The 16,247-nt window shown below is 59.1% G+C and overlaps 2 protein-coding genes across 2 annotated transcripts; both read left to right on the top strand.

Annotated features, from left to right (window-relative positions):
* The first annotated feature begins 527 nt into the window (after nucleotides 1-527).
* On the top strand, nucleotides 528-2,393 carry LOC131573997 (mucin-2-like). Its single transcript, XM_058828356.1, has 4 exons — nucleotides 528-616; nucleotides 679-762; nucleotides 855-2,083; nucleotides 2,196-2,393. Exons 1-4 carry the CDS (start codon nucleotides 544-546, stop codon nucleotides 2,391-2,393), a joined length of 1,584 nt encoding a protein of 527 aa, XP_058684339.1. The 5' UTR covers nucleotides 528-543.
* Nucleotides 2,394-9,768: 7,375 nt separating this feature from the next.
* Nucleotides 9,769-16,234, top strand: LOC131573998 (TYRO protein tyrosine kinase-binding protein-like). Its single transcript, XM_058828357.1, has 6 exons — nucleotides 9,769-9,811; nucleotides 10,763-10,783; nucleotides 10,892-11,008; nucleotides 13,485-13,941; nucleotides 15,072-15,174; nucleotides 16,218-16,234. Exons 1-4 carry the CDS (start codon nucleotides 9,769-9,771, stop codon nucleotides 13,574-13,576), a joined length of 273 nt encoding a protein of 90 aa, XP_058684340.1. The 3' UTR covers nucleotides 13,577-13,941; nucleotides 15,072-15,174; nucleotides 16,218-16,234.
* The last annotated feature ends 13 nt before the right edge of the window (nucleotides 16,235-16,247 follow it).

Genomic DNA, 16,247 nt, shown 5'->3' on the forward strand with positions numbered 1-16,247 from the left:
AAAATGTCCCCAAGGACCTCTCAGGTGTCCCCAAAGCCACCTCAGATGTCCCCAAGGTCCCCCAGGTGTCCCCTCAGAAGTCCCAGATGTCCCCAAAGCCACCCCAGATGTCCCCAGGTGTCCCCAGATGTCCCCAAAGCCACCCCAGATGTCCCCAAGGCCACCCCAGGTGTCCCCAAGGTCCCCTCAGAAGTCCCAGATGTCCCCAGGTGTCCCCTTAGATGTCCCCAAGGCCACCCCACGTGTCCCCAGGTGTCCCCTCAGAAGTCCCAGATGTCCCCAAGGCCACCCTGGGTGTCCCCAGGTGTCCCCAAGGTCTTTCCAGATGTCCCCAGGGCCACCCCAGATGTCCCCAGGTGTCCCCTCAGAAGTCCCAGATGTCCCCAGATGTCCCCAAGGCCACCCCGGGTGTCCCCAGATGTCCCCAGGTGTCCCCTCAGAAGTCCCCAGGTGTCCCCAGGTGTCCCCAAGGCCACCCCAGGTGTCCCCAGGTGTCCCCTCAGAAGTCCCAGATGTCCCCAAGGCCACCTCAGATGTCCCCAGATGTCCCCAGGGCCACCCCAGGTGTCCCCTCAGAAGTCCCAGATGTCCCCAGGTGTCCCCAAGGCCACCCCGGGTGTCCCCAAGGTCTCCTCAGAAGTCCCAGATGTCCCCAGGTGTCCCCAGATGTCCCCCCAGGTGTCCCCTCAGAAGTCCCAGATGTCCCCAAGGCCACCCCAGATGTCCCCAAGGCCACCCCAGATGTCCCCAAGGCCACCCCAGGTGTCCCCAGGTGTCCCCTCAGAAGTCCCAGATGTCCCCAAGCCCCTCAGGTGTCCCCAGGGCCACCCCAGGTGTCCCCAGGGCCACCCCAGATGTCCCCAGGGCCACCCCAGGTGTCCCCTCAGAAGTCCCAGATGTCCCCAAGGCCACCCCTGGTGTCCCCAGCTCCCGTCCGGCCGTGGCCGAAGCCCCTCAGGCGTCGCCGCTCGCAGCGTCCGGCCCGGCCCAGCAGCTCCACCTGCACCGGCCGCGCCTGCTGGCCACCGTGGCTACCAAGAGCCTGGCCCTGGTGGCCACCGTGGCTACCGAGAGCCTGGCCCTGCTGGCCACCGTGGCTACCAACAGCCTGGCCCTGGTGGCCACCGTGGCTACCGAGAGCCTGGCCCTGCTGGCCACCGTGGCTACCAAGAGCCTGACCCTGGTGGCCACCAAGAACCTGGCCCTGGTGGCCACCCAGAGCCTTGGGATTGTCCCCGCTGGCCCCTTGGCCACTGGACCTGCAGCCGCAGCCACCGCGGCCACTGCAGCCTTGTCCACCCTGCCAGTGGCCACCAAACCCATCCTGGTGGCCACCAACCCCTTGACCACCACCCCAGTGTCCACCAAACCCATCCTGGTGGCCACCACCAGCTTCAGTGTTCCTGCTGCTCTGGTGGCCACCAACCCCATCTTGGTGGCCACAACCCCCTTGACCACCACCCCAGTGGCCACTGCCGCCATCTTGGTGGCCACCAAACCCATCCTGGTGGCCACCACCTTCAACATTCCTGCTCTGGTGGCCACCAACCCCATCTTGGTGGCCACCAACCCCTTGACCACCACCCCAGTGGCCACCACCGCCATCTTGGTGGCCACAACCCCCTTGACCACCACCCCAGTGGCCACCACCGCCATCTTGGTGGCCACCAACCCCTTGACCACCACCCCAACGACCACCACCGCCATCTTGGTGGCCACCAACCCCATCCTGGTGGCCACCAACCCCTTGACCACCACTCCAATGACCACCACCGCCATCTTGGTGGCCACCAACCCCATCCTGGTGGCCACCAACCCCTTGACCACCACCCCAATGACCACTGCCACCATCTTGGTGGCCACCAACCCCATCTTGGTGGCCACAACCCCCTTGACCACCACCCCAATGACCACTGCCACCATCTTGGTGGCCACCACCGCCATCTTGGTGGCCACAACCCCCTTGACCACCACTCCAACGACCACCACCACCATCTTGGTGGCCACCAAACCCATCTTGGCGTCCACCACCGCCATCTTGGTGGCCACCACCTCCATCTCGGTGGCCACCACCCCCCTCCCAGTAGCCACCCCCCCCTCCCCCGCCCTCCCTGGCCACCCTCACCCCTCTCTTGCCCAGGGCCAGCTTTGGCCGTCCCTTGTCCAGCGCGTCCAGCAGGGCGCAAGCCATGCAGGTGTCGCCGCTGGCCGCCGCGCCGCAGCGCCCGCACGCCCCCGCCCCCGCCCCGGGGGCCACCCCCAGCGCCAGCCGCCGGCCCGAGTGGGCCAGGGCGGCCACCGCCGCCGGCCTGGTGGCCTCCAGCTCCTTCAGCAGCGCCCGGGGGTGGCCGCGGAAGGCCAGGGGGGCGTGGTGGCACTCGGCGCTGGCGTAAGGTAGCCCGCGGAAGTGGGCGTAGAGGACGATCTCCTTCTGCGCCGCGTGGCGCAGCGGCTTCAGCCGCGGCACCGGGGGACACGGGGAGCTCCTGGGGGGACGGCGGGGTGGTGGTGGGATCTCCAAGGGTTTGGGTGGGTGCTGGTGGGATCTGGGTGGGTTCTGGTGGGATCTGGGTGGGTTCTGGTGGGGTTTTGGTGGGATCTCCAAGGGTTCTGTTGGGTTCTCCAAGGGCTTCATTGGGTTCTCCAAGGGTTCCATTGGGTTCTGGTGGGATTCCATTGGGTTCTCCAAGGGCTTCGTTGGGTTCTCCAAGGGTTCTGTTGGGTTCTGGTGGGGTTCCAATGGGTTCCGGTGGGTTTTGGGTGGGTTCTGGTGGGGTTTTGGTTTGATCTCCAAAGGTTCTGTTGGGTCCTGGTTGGGTTCCATTGGGTTCTGGTGGGGTTTCGTTGGGTTCTCCAAGAGTTCCATTGGGTTCTGATGAGGTTCCATTGGGTTCTGGTGGGGTTTTGGTGGGTTCTCCAAGGGTTTCGTTGGGTTCTGGTTGGGTTCCATTGGGTTCTGGTGGGGTCTGGGTGGGTTCTGGTGGGGTGCTGGTGGGTTCTGGTGGGATCTGGGTGGGTTCTGGTGGGATCTGGGTGGGTTCTGGTGGGACTCCATTGGGTTCTGGTTGGGTTTGGTTGGGTTCTCCAATGGTTCCATTGGGTTCTGGTGGGGTCTGGGTGGGGTCTCCAAGGGTTTGGGTGGGATCTCCAAGGGTTTCATTGGGTTCTCCAAGGGTTTGGGTGGGTGCTGGTGGGGTTCCATTGGGTTCTGATGAGGTTCCGTTGGGTTCTGGTGGGGTGCTGGTGGGTTCTGGTGGGGTTTGGGTGGGTTCTGATGGGTTCTGGGTGGGTTCTCCAATGGTTCCATTGGGTTCTGGTGGGATTCCATTGGGTTCTCCATGGGTTCCGTTAGGTTCTCAGCTTTGGTTGGGTTCTGGTGGGTTTTGGGTGGATTCTGGTTGGGTTCCATTGGGTTCTGGTGGGGTTTGGGTGGGTTCTCCAACAGTTTTGTTGGGTCCTGGTTGGGTTCCATTGGGTTCTTGTGGGGTTCCATTGACTTCTCCAAGAGTTTCATTGAGTTCTCGAAAAGTTCCGTTGGGTTCTCCAAGGGTTCCATTGGGTTCTTCTTGGATTCCATTCGGCTCTCCTTGGGTTCTGTTGAGTTTTCCTTGGCTTCCATTGGGTTCTCCAAGAGTTCCGTGGGGTTCTCCTTGGCTTTCATTGGGTTCTGGTGGGGTTTGGGTGGATTCTCCAAGGGTTTCGTTGGGTTCTCCAAAGGTTCCATTGGATTCTCCTTGGGTTCCGTTAAGTTCTCCTTGGATTCCATTGGGTTCTCCAAGGGTTTCGTTGGGTTCTTCTTGGGTTCTGTTGGGTTCTCTAAGGGTTCCGTTGACTTGGTGGCCCCGGGGATGCCTTTGGTGGCCCAAGAGGCCTCATTGGTGGCCCCAGAGGTCTCATTGGTGGCCCCCAAGGTCTCGTTGGTGGCCCCTGAATCCTCGTTGGTGGCCTCCAAGGTCTTGTCGGTGGCCCCAGTGCTGTTGTTGGCCCCTGAGGTCTTGTTGGTGGCCCCAGTGACGTTGGTGGCCCCAGTGACGTTGGTGGCCCTGGGGATGACATTGGTGGCCCCAAAGGTCTTGTTGGTGGTCCCAGTGACGTTGGTGGCCTCAGAGGTCTCATTGGTGGCCCCAGTGCTGTTGGTGGCCCCCGAGGTGAGGTTGGTGGCCCCAGTGACCTTGGTGGCCCCCGAGGTGAGGTTGGTGGCCCCAGTGACCTTGGTGGCCCCCGAGGTGACGTTGGTGGCCCAAGTGCTGTTGGTGGCCACCGAGGTGAGGTTGGTGGCCCCCGAGGCCTCGTTGGCCGCGCGCCGCAGCCGGGCCACGTCGCCCCGCAGGAAATTCATCAGAACCGTCTCGGCCACGTCGTCGGCGTTGTGGCCTGGGGGGAGCCAGAGTGACCAGAGGTGACCACCAGTGACCAGAGGTGACCACCAAAACCCAGTAATGACCACCAGTGACCACCAGTGACCAGAGGTGACCAGTGACCACCAGTGATCACCAGTGGCCACCAGTGACCAGAGGTGACCACCAGTGACCAGAGGTGACCACCAAAACCCAGTAATGACCACCAGTGATCACCAGTGACCAGAGGTGACCAGTGACCACCAGTGATCACCAGTGGCCACCAGTGACCAGAGGTGACCACCAGTGGCCACCAGTGACCACCAAAACCCAGTAATGACCACCAGTGATCACCAGTGACCAGAGGTGACCAGTGACCACCAGTGACCACCAGTGACCACCAGTGACCACCAGTGACCACCAGTGACCAGTGGTGACCATAGATGACCACCAGTGACCACAGGTGACCAGTGACCACCAGTGACCACCAGTGACCACCAATGACCACCAGTGACCACCAGTGAGCAGTGGTGGCCACCAGTGACCAGAGGTGACCAGAGGTGACCACCAGTGACCACCAATGACCACCAATGACCACCAGTGACCAGTGGTGACCAGAGGTGACCAGAAGTGACCAAAGGTGACCACCAGTGACCACCAGTGACCACCAGTGACCACAGATGACCACCAGTGACCAGAGGTGACCAGTGACCACCAATGACCACCAGTGGCCACTGGTGACCAGTGGTGACTTCCCAGTAAGGATGAAATATCTCCCAGTAAGAACCAGTCCCCCCAACCCCCTCCCAGTTCATCCCAATCCCCTCCCAGTTTATCCCAGTCCATCCCAGTCCCCTCCCAGTCCATCCCAGTCCCTCCCAGTTTATCCCAGTCCCCCCAGTCAATCCCAATCCCCTCCCAGTTTGCCCCAGTCCCCTTCCACTCCCTCCCAGTCCCTCCCAGCCCCCTCCCAGTTTATCCCAGTCCCCTCCCAATTCATCCCACTCCCTCCCAGTCCCTCCCAGTCTCCTCCCAGTCCATCCCAGTTCATCCCAGATTATCCCAGTCCCTCCCAGTTTATCCCAGTCCCGTCCCAGTCCATCCCAGTCCCCTCCCAGTCCATCCCAGTTTACCCCAGTCCCCTCCCAATCGCTCCCAGTCCCTCCCAATCCCCTCCCAGTCCATCCCAGTCCCTCCCAATCCCCTCCCAGTCCCCTCCCAGTTTATCCCAGTCCCCTCCCAGTCCCTCCCAGTTTATCCCAGTCCCTCCCAGCCCCTCCCAGTCCCCCCCAGTCCCTCCCAGTCCCTCCCAACCCCCTCCCAATCGCTCCCAGTCCCTCCCAGCCCCCTCCCAGTTTACCCCAGTCCCTCCCAAACCCCTCCCAATCGCTCCCAGTCCCTCCCAGTTTACCCCAGTGTCTCCCAGTCCCTCCCAATCCCCTCCCAGTCCCTCCCAGTTTATCCCAATCCCCTCCCAATCCCCTCCCAATCCCCTCCCAGTCCCTCCCAATCCCCTCCCAGTCCCTCCCAGTTTATCCCAGTCCCCCCCCAATCCCTCCCACTCCCTCCCAGTCCCCTCCCAGTCCCTCCCAGTTTATCCCAGTCCCCTCCCAGTCCCTCCCAACCCCCTCCGAATCGCTCCCAATCCCCTCCCAATCCCTCCCACTCCCTCCCAGTCCCCTCCCAGTCCCCTCCCACTCCCTCCCAGTCCCTCCCAGTCCCCCCCCACTCCACTCACCAGTAGCGATCCAATCCGCCCCCATCTCCCTGGCCGCCCTCTCCATCGCCTGCCTCCTGAAGACCCCGCAGACGGTGCAGCGGCTCCGGCCCCCCAGGACCTTCCCCAGCTCATCCACCCCCCACCCAAAAATCTCCCGGTGGGAGACCAGCAGGAGGGGGAGGGGCAGGGCCTCCCCCACCCCCCTCAGCACCCCCAAAGCTTCGTCCCGGTACCCCGAAATCCCCTCGTCCACCCCCAGCAGCGCCAAGCGCAGCCCCAGGCGGCGCCGCCGGTTGAGCCGCGCCAGGACGTGCGCCAGCACCGTGGAGTCTTTGCCCCCCGAGGCCGCCACGGCCACGGCGTGGCCGATTTGGGGTGAAATCGGGGGATTTTGGGGTGAAACGGGAGGATTTTGGGGTGAAATCGGGGAATTTTGGAGTGAAATCGGTGGATTTTGGGGTGAAATCCGCGGATGTTGGGGTGAAATCCCTGAATTTTGGGGTGAAATATTTTGGGGTGAAATCGGCGGATTTTGGGGTGAAATCCCTGGATTTTGGGGTGAAACGGGAGGATTTTGGGGTGAAATCCCCAAATTTTGGGGTGAAATCGGTGGATTTTGGGGTGAAATCGGGGAACTTTGGGGTGAAATCCCCGGATTTTGGGGTGAAATCCCTGAATGTTGGGGTGAAATCCCCAAATTTTGGGGTGAAATATTTTGGGGTGAAATCAGCGGATTTTGGGGTGAAATCCCTGGATTTTGGGGTGAAACGGGAGGATTTTGGGATGAAATCCCCGGATTTTGGGGTGAAATCCCCAGATTTTGGGGTGAAATCCCTGGATTTTGGGGTGAAATATTTTGGGGTGAAATCGGCGGATTTTGGGGTGAAATTGGTGGATTTTGGGGTGAAATCGGTGGATTTTGGAGTGAAATTGGTGAATTTTGGGGTGAAACGGGAGGATTTTGGGGTGAAATCCCTGGATTTTGGGGTGAAATCCCCGAATTTTGGGGTGAAATCAGCGAATTTTGGGGTGAAATCCCCAAATTTTGGGGTGAAATCCCCGGATTTTGGGGTGAAATCGGCGAATTTTGGGGTGAAATCCCTGAATTTTGGGGTGAAATATTTTGGGGTGAAATCGGCGAATTTTGGGGTGAAATCCCTGAATTTTGGGGTGAAATATTTTGGGGTGAAACGGGAGGATTTTGGGGTGAAATCGGCGGATTTTGGGGTGAAATATTTTGGGGTGAAATCAGCGGATTTTGGGGTGAAATCGGTGGATTTTGGGGTGAAATCCCCGAATTTTGGGGTGAAACTGGAGGATTTTGGGGAGTCAGGAGGGATTGGAGGATCTCGGATTCGAAGGCGTGGAGGAAGCAGCGGCGGCAGAAGGGTTGGAGGGTGCGGGAGCGGAGGAGGGAGGAGGGGAGGGGGCAGCGGGAGCAGCGGGGAGGGGGCATGGCCTGGAAAAAAAAGAAATAAAAAAATAAAATTAGAATTTTTAAAATAAAATTAAAAGATCTTAAATGAAAGTTTCTAAAATAAAATTAAAAAAATTTGAATTGAAATTTCGAAAGTAAAATTAAAAATTTCTAAATGAAAATTAAAATTTCTAAACTAAAATTTAAAAGAATTTAAATTAAGATTTCTAAAATAAAATTAAAAAATTTTAGATTAAAATTTCTGAAATAAAATAAAAAAATTAAAATTAAATTCAAATTTCTAAAATAAAACTAAAAAATTTTAAATTAAAATTTCTAAAACACAATTAAAAAATTAAAATTAAAATTAAAATTTCTAAAATAAAATTTAAAAATTTTAAGTTAAAATTTTTAAATTAAAATTGAAATTAAGCTAAAACTAAAATTTTTTAAATTAAAGTTTTTAAATTAAAACTTTTAAATTAAAATTCGAATTTTTAAATTAAAATTTTTAAGCTAAAAACAATTTTTTCTAAAGTTAAAAAAAATTTTAAATTAAAATCAAGACTTTTAAATTAAAATTAAGATCTTTAAATGAAAATTTTTAAATTAAAATTAAAGTTTTTAAATCAAAATTTTTAAGTCAAAATTAAAATTTTCAAGTCAGAATTTTTAAGTTAAAATTAAAAATTTTAAAATAAGATTTTTAAGCTAAAACTGAAATTTTTTAATTAAAATTTTCAGATTAATATTAAAGTTTTTAAGTTAAAGTTTTTAAATTAAAATTCAAATTTTTAAGTTAAAATTAAAAATTTTTAAATTAAAACTAGAGTTTACAAACTTCCCTGGAATCTCCCCAAATTCACTCAGAATTAACCAAAATCCACTCAGAACCCCCAAAATTCCCTGGAATCTCCCCAAATTCACCAAAATCCACTCGGGAACCCCAAAATTCCCTAAAATCTCCCCAAATTCACTCAGGAACCCCAAAATTCCCTGAAATCTCCCCAAATTCACCAAAATTCACTCAGAACCCCCAAAATTCCCTAAAATCTCCCCAAATCCACTCGGGAACCCCAAAATTCCCTAAAATCTCCCCAAAATCCACTCAGGAACCCCAAAATTCCCTAAAATATCCCCAAATTCACTCAGGAACCCCAAAATTCCATGAAATCTCCCCAAATTCACCAAAATTCACTCGGGAACCCCAAAATTCCCTAAAATCTCCCCAAATTCACTCGGGAACCCCAAAATTCCCTAAAATCTCCCCAAATTCACTCGGGAACCCCAAAATTCCCTAAAATCTCCCCAAAATCCACTCAGGAACCCCAAACCCCCCCCCGGATTCCCCAATGGTCTCTCCCAGGCTCCCAAAACCCTTTGAGACCCCCCCCAACCCCCCCCCCAAAAACCACAAATGGTTCCGCCCAAAACCCCCCAAAATCCCCCCCAAAAAATCCCAAAATCCCCCCCCAAAAAATTCCCAAATGGTTCCTCCCACCCCTCAAATCCCCCCCGGGGACCCCTCAAATTCCCCCCCCCAAAACTCCCTCAGAATGGTTCTGCCCAAACTCCCCCCCACAGGAATGGTTCGTCCCATCCCCCCCCTCAGAGCCGCCCAAACTCTTCGGGACCCCCCAAATCCCCCCCCCGGAGCAAATGGACTCTCCCAGACCCCCCAAAAACCCCTCGGGACCCCCCAAATTATCCCCGACCCCCCCTTTTCCCCCCCCTTTTTCGTACTCACGGTGGTCGCGTCCGCCCGGGGCCGCCTCAGGCCGCGCCTTTCCCGCCCTGCTTTGCGCATGCGCAAACCACGCCCACTCCCCCCTCAGAGCGGTGACCAATCAGCGCCCGGCTTTTCCCGCCTTTCTCCCGCCCCGCCGTAACGGACCAATCAGAGCGGCACTTCCGGGTTTAGTCGCGCAGCGGGAGCCAATCAGCGCGCGGCACGGCCTTAGAGGGTTCGGCCAATCAGCGCGCGGTGAGGGCGGGGCTTAAAGGCTCCCTTGAGGCTCCGCCCACTGAGTCTTAAAGGGACCGCACTCCTTTAAAAGGGGGCGGGGTTTAAAAGAGGGCGGGGCTTAAAAAGGCGGGAATTTAGGGGGAATGGGCGGGGCTTTCTGAAAGGGGCGGGGCCACATCGGGGACTCCTCCAATCAGGAAGTTTTGGGAGGGGGAGGGGGCGGTGACGAATTTTGGGAGGGCCCAATCAGACGCGAGGATCAGGGAGGGGGGCGTGGCCTGAGGGAGCCACGCCCCTTCCCGCCTTTTTCCCCTCCCCCACCTCCGCCATGGGACCCCCCGGGACCCTCGGCCTCGTCTTCCTGCTGCTGGGTGAGGCCCCTCCCCCACCCCGGGGGGTCTCTCCCCTCCCCCACCCTGCGGGACCCTCCCAGGCCCCTCCCCCACCCCTCCCGCCCCTCCCCCACCCCCCCGCCCAAAAAAGGAGAAGTGGACGGGCCCGGGGTGGGGGGAGGGGAGCGGCGGAAAAAATTGGGGGGGAGGGGAGGGTGGATCGGCCCCTCCCCCACCCAGTGGGGACCCCCCCACTCACTGCGCCCCTCCCCCACCCTGAGCGACCCCTCCCCCACCCCCAAAAGGTCCCACCCAGCCCCTCCCCCACCCTCAGTGACCCCTCCCCCACTCACCGCGCCCCTCCCCCACCTTAGGGACCCCTCCCCCACCTTAGGGACCCCTCCCCCACCCCCTGAGGGGCTCACCCGGCCCCTCCCCCACCCTGAGCGACCCCTCCCCCACCCTCAGTGACCCCTCCCCCACTCATTGAGCCCCTCCCCCACCCTCAGCGACCCCTCCCCCACCCTCAGTGACCCCTCCCCCACCCTGAGGGACCCCTCCCCCACCCCCCAAAGGTCCCACCCAGCCCCTCCCCCACCCTCAGTGACCCCTCCCCCACTCACCGCGCCCCTCCCCCACCCTGAGGGACCCCTCCCCCACCCCCAGAGGGGCTCACCCGGCCCCTCCCCCACCCTCAGCGACCCCTCCCCCACTCATTGAGCCCCTCCCCCACCCTGAGCGACCCCTCCCCTACTCACCGTGCCCCTCCCCCACCTTAGGGACCCCTCCCCCACCCTGAGGGACCCCTCCCCCACCCCCAGAGGGGCTCACCCGGCCCCTCCCCCACCCTGAGCGACCCCTCCCCCACCCGGAGGGACCCCTCCCCCACCCCCAAAAGGTCCCACCCAGCCCCTCCCCCACCCTTTGATGGGGGGTGGGGGGAGGGGCGTGGCTCACCAAGCCCCTCCCCCTCCTTCTCCCTTTCCCCAGGAGCAGCGACAGCGGAAGGAGGTGAAGCCCCTCCCCCACCCCTCCCCTCCCCCACCCCTTCTTGGGGGGTCACGGGAGGGGTCACGAGGCCCCTCCCCCTCCCCCTCCCCTCCCCCACTCCTTTTCCAGAATGTTCCGGGTGCCTCCCGGGGCCGGGGCCAATCGCGGCGCTCGTGGCCGCTGACGTCATCATGACGCTGCTGATCGCGGGCGGAGCCTATTGGCTGGCGGGGCGGGGCCGCAGAGGTGGGCGGGGCCAATGGGGAGGAGCCGTTTGTGGGCGTGGCCAATGGGGATGAGCCATTTGTGGGCGTGGCCAATGGGGAGGAGCCGTTTGTGGGCGTGGCCAATGGGGAGGGGCCATTTGTGGGCGTGGCCAATGGGGAGGGGGCATTTGTGGGCGTGGCCAATGGGGAGGAGCCATTTCTGGGCGTGGCCAATGGGGAGGAGCCATTTGTGGGCGTGGCCAATGGGGATGAGCCATTTGTGGGCGTGGCCAATGAGGCGGGGCCGCAGAGGTGGGCGTGGCCAATGGGATGGAGCAGTTTGTGGGCGTGGCCAATCAGGGAGGAGCCGTTTCTGGGCGTGGCCAATGGGGAGGAGCCATTTGTGGGCGTGGCCAATGGTGAGGAGCCATTTGTGGGCGGGGCCAATGAGGAGGAGCCGTTTGTGGGCGGGGCCAATCAGGGAGGAGCCATTTGTGGGCGTGGCCAATGGGGATGAGCCATTTGTGGGCGTGGCCAATGGGATGGAGCCATTTGTGGGCGTGGCCAATGGGGAGGAGCCATTTGTGGGCGTGGCCAATGGGGAGGGGCCGTCTGTGGGCGTGGCCAATCAGGAAGGAGCCATTTCTGGGCGTGGCCAATCAGAGAGGAGCCATTTATGGGCGTGGCCAATGGGATGGAGCCGTTTCTGGGCGTGGCCAATGGGGAGGAGCCGTTTGTGGGCGTGGCCAATGGGGAGGGTCTGTGGGGGTCACTGGGGGCAACTGGGAGCACTGGGAGGGACTGGGAGGGCACTGGGAGGACACTGGGGGTTACTGGGGGTAACTGGGGGTCACTGGGAGGGAACTGGGAGGGGACTGGGAGTTACTGGGAGCACTGGGAGGGCCCTGGGGGTCACTGGGAGGGGACTGGGAGCACTGGGCGGGCACTGGGAGGGAACTGGGAGGGGACTGGGATTTACTGGAAGTTACTGGGAGGGCACCGAAAGTAACTGGGGGTAACTGGGAGGACACTGGGGGTCACTGGGAGTAACTGGGGGTAACTGGGAGGACACTGGGGGTCACTGGGAGTAACTGGGAGGTCACTGGGGGTTACTGGGAGCACTGGGAGGGGACTGGGAAGGCCCTGGGGGGTAACTGGAAATAACTGGGAGGTCACTGGGGGTAACTGGGAGGGCCCTGGGGGTAACTGGAGGTTACTGGGAGGGAACTGGGGGTCACTGGGAGTTACTGGGAGTCACTGGGAGAGCCCTGGGGGTAACTGGGAGTAACTGGGAGGTCACTGGGGGTAACTGGGAGGTAACTGGGAGCACTGGGAGGGGACTGGGAAGGCCCTGGGGGTAACTGGAAGTAACTGGGAGGGAACTGGGGGTCACTGGGAGTTACTGGGAGTAACTGGGAGGGCCCTGGGGGTAACTGGGAGGTAACTGGGAGCACTGGGAGGGGACTGGGAAGGGCCTGGGGGGTAACTGGAAATAACTGGGAGGTCACTGGGAGTAACTGGGAGGGCCCTGGGGGTAAGTGGAGATTACTGGGAGGGAACTGGGGGTCACTGGGAGTTACTGGGAGGTCACTGGGAGGGTCCTGGGGGTAACTGGGAGTAACTGGGAGGTCACTGGGGGTAACTGGGAGGTAACTGGGAGCACTGGGAGGGGACTGGGAGTCACTGGGGGTAACTGGGAAGACCCTGCGTGTTACTGGGAGAGGACTGGGGGTAACTGGGAGTAACTGGGAGGGCACTGGGGGTAACTGGGAGGTCACTGGGGGTTACTGGGAGTAACTGGGAGGTCACTGGGGGTAACTGGGAGTAACTGGGAGGTCACTGGGAGTAACTGGGAGGGGACTGGGGGTAACTGGGAGGTCACTGGGGGTAACTGAGGGGTAACTGGGAGGTCACTGGGGGTAACTGAGGGGTAACTGGGAGGTCACTGGGGGTCACTGGGAGTAACTGGGGGGTAACTGGGAGGTCAATGGGGGTAACTGGGAGGGGACTGGGGGTTAATGGGAGGTCTCTGGGGGTTACTGGGAGCACTGGGAGGTCACTGGGAGTAACTGGGGGGTAACTGGGAGGTCACTGGGGGTTACTGGGAGCACTGGGAGGGGACTGGGAGGGCCCTGGGGGTAACTGGGAGGGCCCTGGGGGTAACTGGAGGTTACTGGGAGGGAACTGGGGGTCACTGGGAGTTACTGGGAGTCACTGGGAGGGCCCTGTGTGTTACTGGGAGGGAACTGGGAACACCGGGAGGTCACTGGGGGTAACTGGGAGGGCCCTGGGGGTAACTGGGAGGTCACTGGGGGTTACTGGGAGCACTGGGAGGGGACTGGGAAGGCCCTGGGGGGTAACTGGAAGTAACTGGGAGGTCACTGGGGGTAACTGGGAGTAACTGGGAGGTCACTGGAGCGTAACTGGGAGGTCACTGGGAGTAACTGGGAGCACTGGGAGGTCCCTGGACCTTGTGGGCGTGGCCTCACCGTGACCCCGCCCCCTTTCCCCCACAGCCCCGCCCAAGCCCCGCCCCCCGGAACCGGACCCGCATTACCAGGAGCTGCAGGGAGCGCGCGGGGACCTTTACAGCGAACTCAAGCGCTGAGCGACCCCTCCCCCCCCTTCCCTGGCCGCCATTAAAGCGTTTTTTGACCGTTTTGAGGCTTTTTCTCCCCAAATTCGTCTCGGTTTTATTGATCATTTTTAATTGTGTTGTCGCGCAATGTGACGTCACAGCGGCGCGCCGGAAGTGCCCCTCAAGCGGGCGGAAGCGCTTGAGGCGGTTTCAATCATGGCGGCGACGGCGGCTCCGGGAGCGGCCGGGCCGGGAATGGCGGCGGGAACCGGACCCGGTCCCGGGGTGGTGGCGGCGGGGCCCGGTCCCGGTCCCGGAGCGGCGGCGGGAGGCGGAGGAGCCGCGGCCAAGAGCGGAGAGGAGCGGCTGAAGGAGATGGAGGCGGAGATGGCGCTGTGAGGGGGAAAGGGAGCGGCGGGGGCGTCATGGCGGACGGGAGGGGGCGGGGCTTAGCGGTTACCATGGCAACGGGGGCGTGGCTTGGTAAAAAGGGCGGGCTCGCGGTTGCCGTGGCAACGGGGGGCGTGGCTTAGTAAAAAGGGCGGGCTCGCGGTTTCCGTGGCAACGGGGGCGTGGCTTGGGAAAAAGGCGGGCTCGGGGTTGCCATGGCAACGGGGGCGGGGCCTGGAGAAAAGGGCGGGCTAGGGGTTGCCATGGCAACGGGGGGCGTGGCTTGGCGAAAAGGGCGGGCTCGAGGTTGCCATGGCAGCGGGGGGCGTGGCTTAGTAAAAAGGGCGGGCTCGCGGTTGCCGTGGCAACGGGGGCGTGGCTTAGTAAAAAGGGCGGGCTCGCGGTTGCTGTGGCAACGGGGGGGCGTGGCTTAAAAAAAGGGCGGGCTCGCGGTTGCCGTGGCAACGGGGGGCGTGGCTTGGCGAAAAGGGCGGGCTCGAGGTTGCCATGGCAACGGGGGCGTGGCTTCGTGAAAAGGGCGGGCTCGCGGTTGCCGTGGCAACGGGAGGCGTGGCTTAGTAAAAAGGGCGGGCTCGCGGTTGCCGTGGCAACGGGGGCGTGGCTTGGTGAAAGGGGCGGGGCTTAGCGGTTACCGTGGCAACGGGGGCGGGGCTTGGGGGTAACTGGGGGGCATTGGGAGGGGTCAGGACTCCGTACTGGTTTGTACTGGTTGCTACTGGTTTGTACCGGTCTTTACTGGTTTATACTGGTGTGTACCGGTTTGTACCGGTCCTTAGTGGTGCGTACTGGTCCTTACGGGTTTGTACTGGTTTTTACTGGTTTTTACTGGTTTTTACTGGTTTTTACTGGTTTTTATGGGTTCGTACTGGTTCGTACTGGTCTATACTGGCGTGTAATGGTTTATACTGGCCACTACTGGTTTGTACTGCTTTGTGCTGGTCTGTACTGGCTTGTACTGGTCTGTACCGGTCCGTGCTGGTCCATACTGGTCCGCACCAGTCCTTACTGGTCCATACCGGTTCATACTGGTCCATACTGGTTTATAATGGTCTGTACTGGTTTATACTGGTTTATACTGGTTTATACTGGTCCTTACTGGTTTCTCCTGGCGCAGGTTCGAGCAGGAGGTGCTGGGGGCTCCAGGCCCCGCCCCCGGGGACCCCCTGGCCCCGCCCCCCGTCCTGCGCCCCATCATTGCCACCAACACCTACCAGCAGGTGTGTCCCCAAATGTCCCCAAATGTCCCCAAATGTCCCCAAATGTCCCCAAAATGTCCCCAAAATGTCCTCAAATGTCCCCAAATGTCCCCAAATGTCCCAAAATGTCCCCAAATGTCCCCAAATGGCCCCAAATGTCCCCAAATGTCCCCAAATGTCCCCAAATGTCCCCAAATGGCCCCAAATGTCCCCAAATGTCCCCAAATGTCCCCAAAATGTCCCCAAATGTCCCCAATGTCCCCAAATGTCCCCAAAATGTCCCCAAATGTCCCCAAAATGGCCCCAAATGTCCCCAAAATGTCCCCAAATGTCCCCAAATGTCCCCAAATGGCCCCAAATGTCCCCAAATGGCCCCAAATGTCCCCAAAATGTCCCCAAAATGTCCCCAAATGTCCCCAAATGGCCCCAAATGGCCCCAAATGTCCTCAAATGGCCCCAAATGGCGCCAAATGTCCCCAAATGTCCCCAAAATGTCCCCAAAATGTCCCCAAATGTCCCCAAATGTCCCCAAAATGTCCCCAAATGGCCCCAAATGGCCCCAAAATGTCCCCAAATGTCCCCAAATGTCCCCAAAATGTCCCCAAAATGTCCCCAAATGTCCCCAAATGTCCCCAAACGGCCCAAAATGTCCTCAAATGTCCCCAAAATGTCCCCAAATGGCCCCAAATGTCCCCAAATGTCCCCAAAATGTCCCCAAAATGTCCTCAAATGTCCCCAAATGTCCCCAAATGTCCCCAAATGTCCCCAAAATGGCCCCAAATGGCCCCAAAATGTCCCCAAATGTCCCCAAATGTCCCAAAATGGCCCCAAATGTCCCCAAAATGGCCCCAAATGTCCCCAAATGTCCCCAAAATGGCCCCAAATGTCCCCAAAATGTCCCCAAGTGTCCCCAAATGTCCCCAAAATGTCCCCAAAATGTCCCCAAAATGTCCCCAAAATGTCCCCAAATGTCCCAAAATGTCCCCAAAATGTCCCCAAAATGTCCTCTGAATGTCCCCAAGTGTCCCCAGATGTCCCCAAGTGTCCCCTCCCGCTGTCCCCAGGTCCAGCAGTCCCTCGAGGCTCGCGCCGCA

Source organism: Poecile atricapillus, assembly GCF_030490865.1.
Source record: "Poecile atricapillus isolate bPoeAtr1 chromosome 32 unlocalized genomic scaffold, bPoeAtr1.hap1 SUPER_32_unloc_2, whole genome shotgun sequence".
Taxonomy (NCBI): domain Eukaryota; kingdom Metazoa; phylum Chordata; class Aves; order Passeriformes; family Paridae; genus Poecile; species Poecile atricapillus.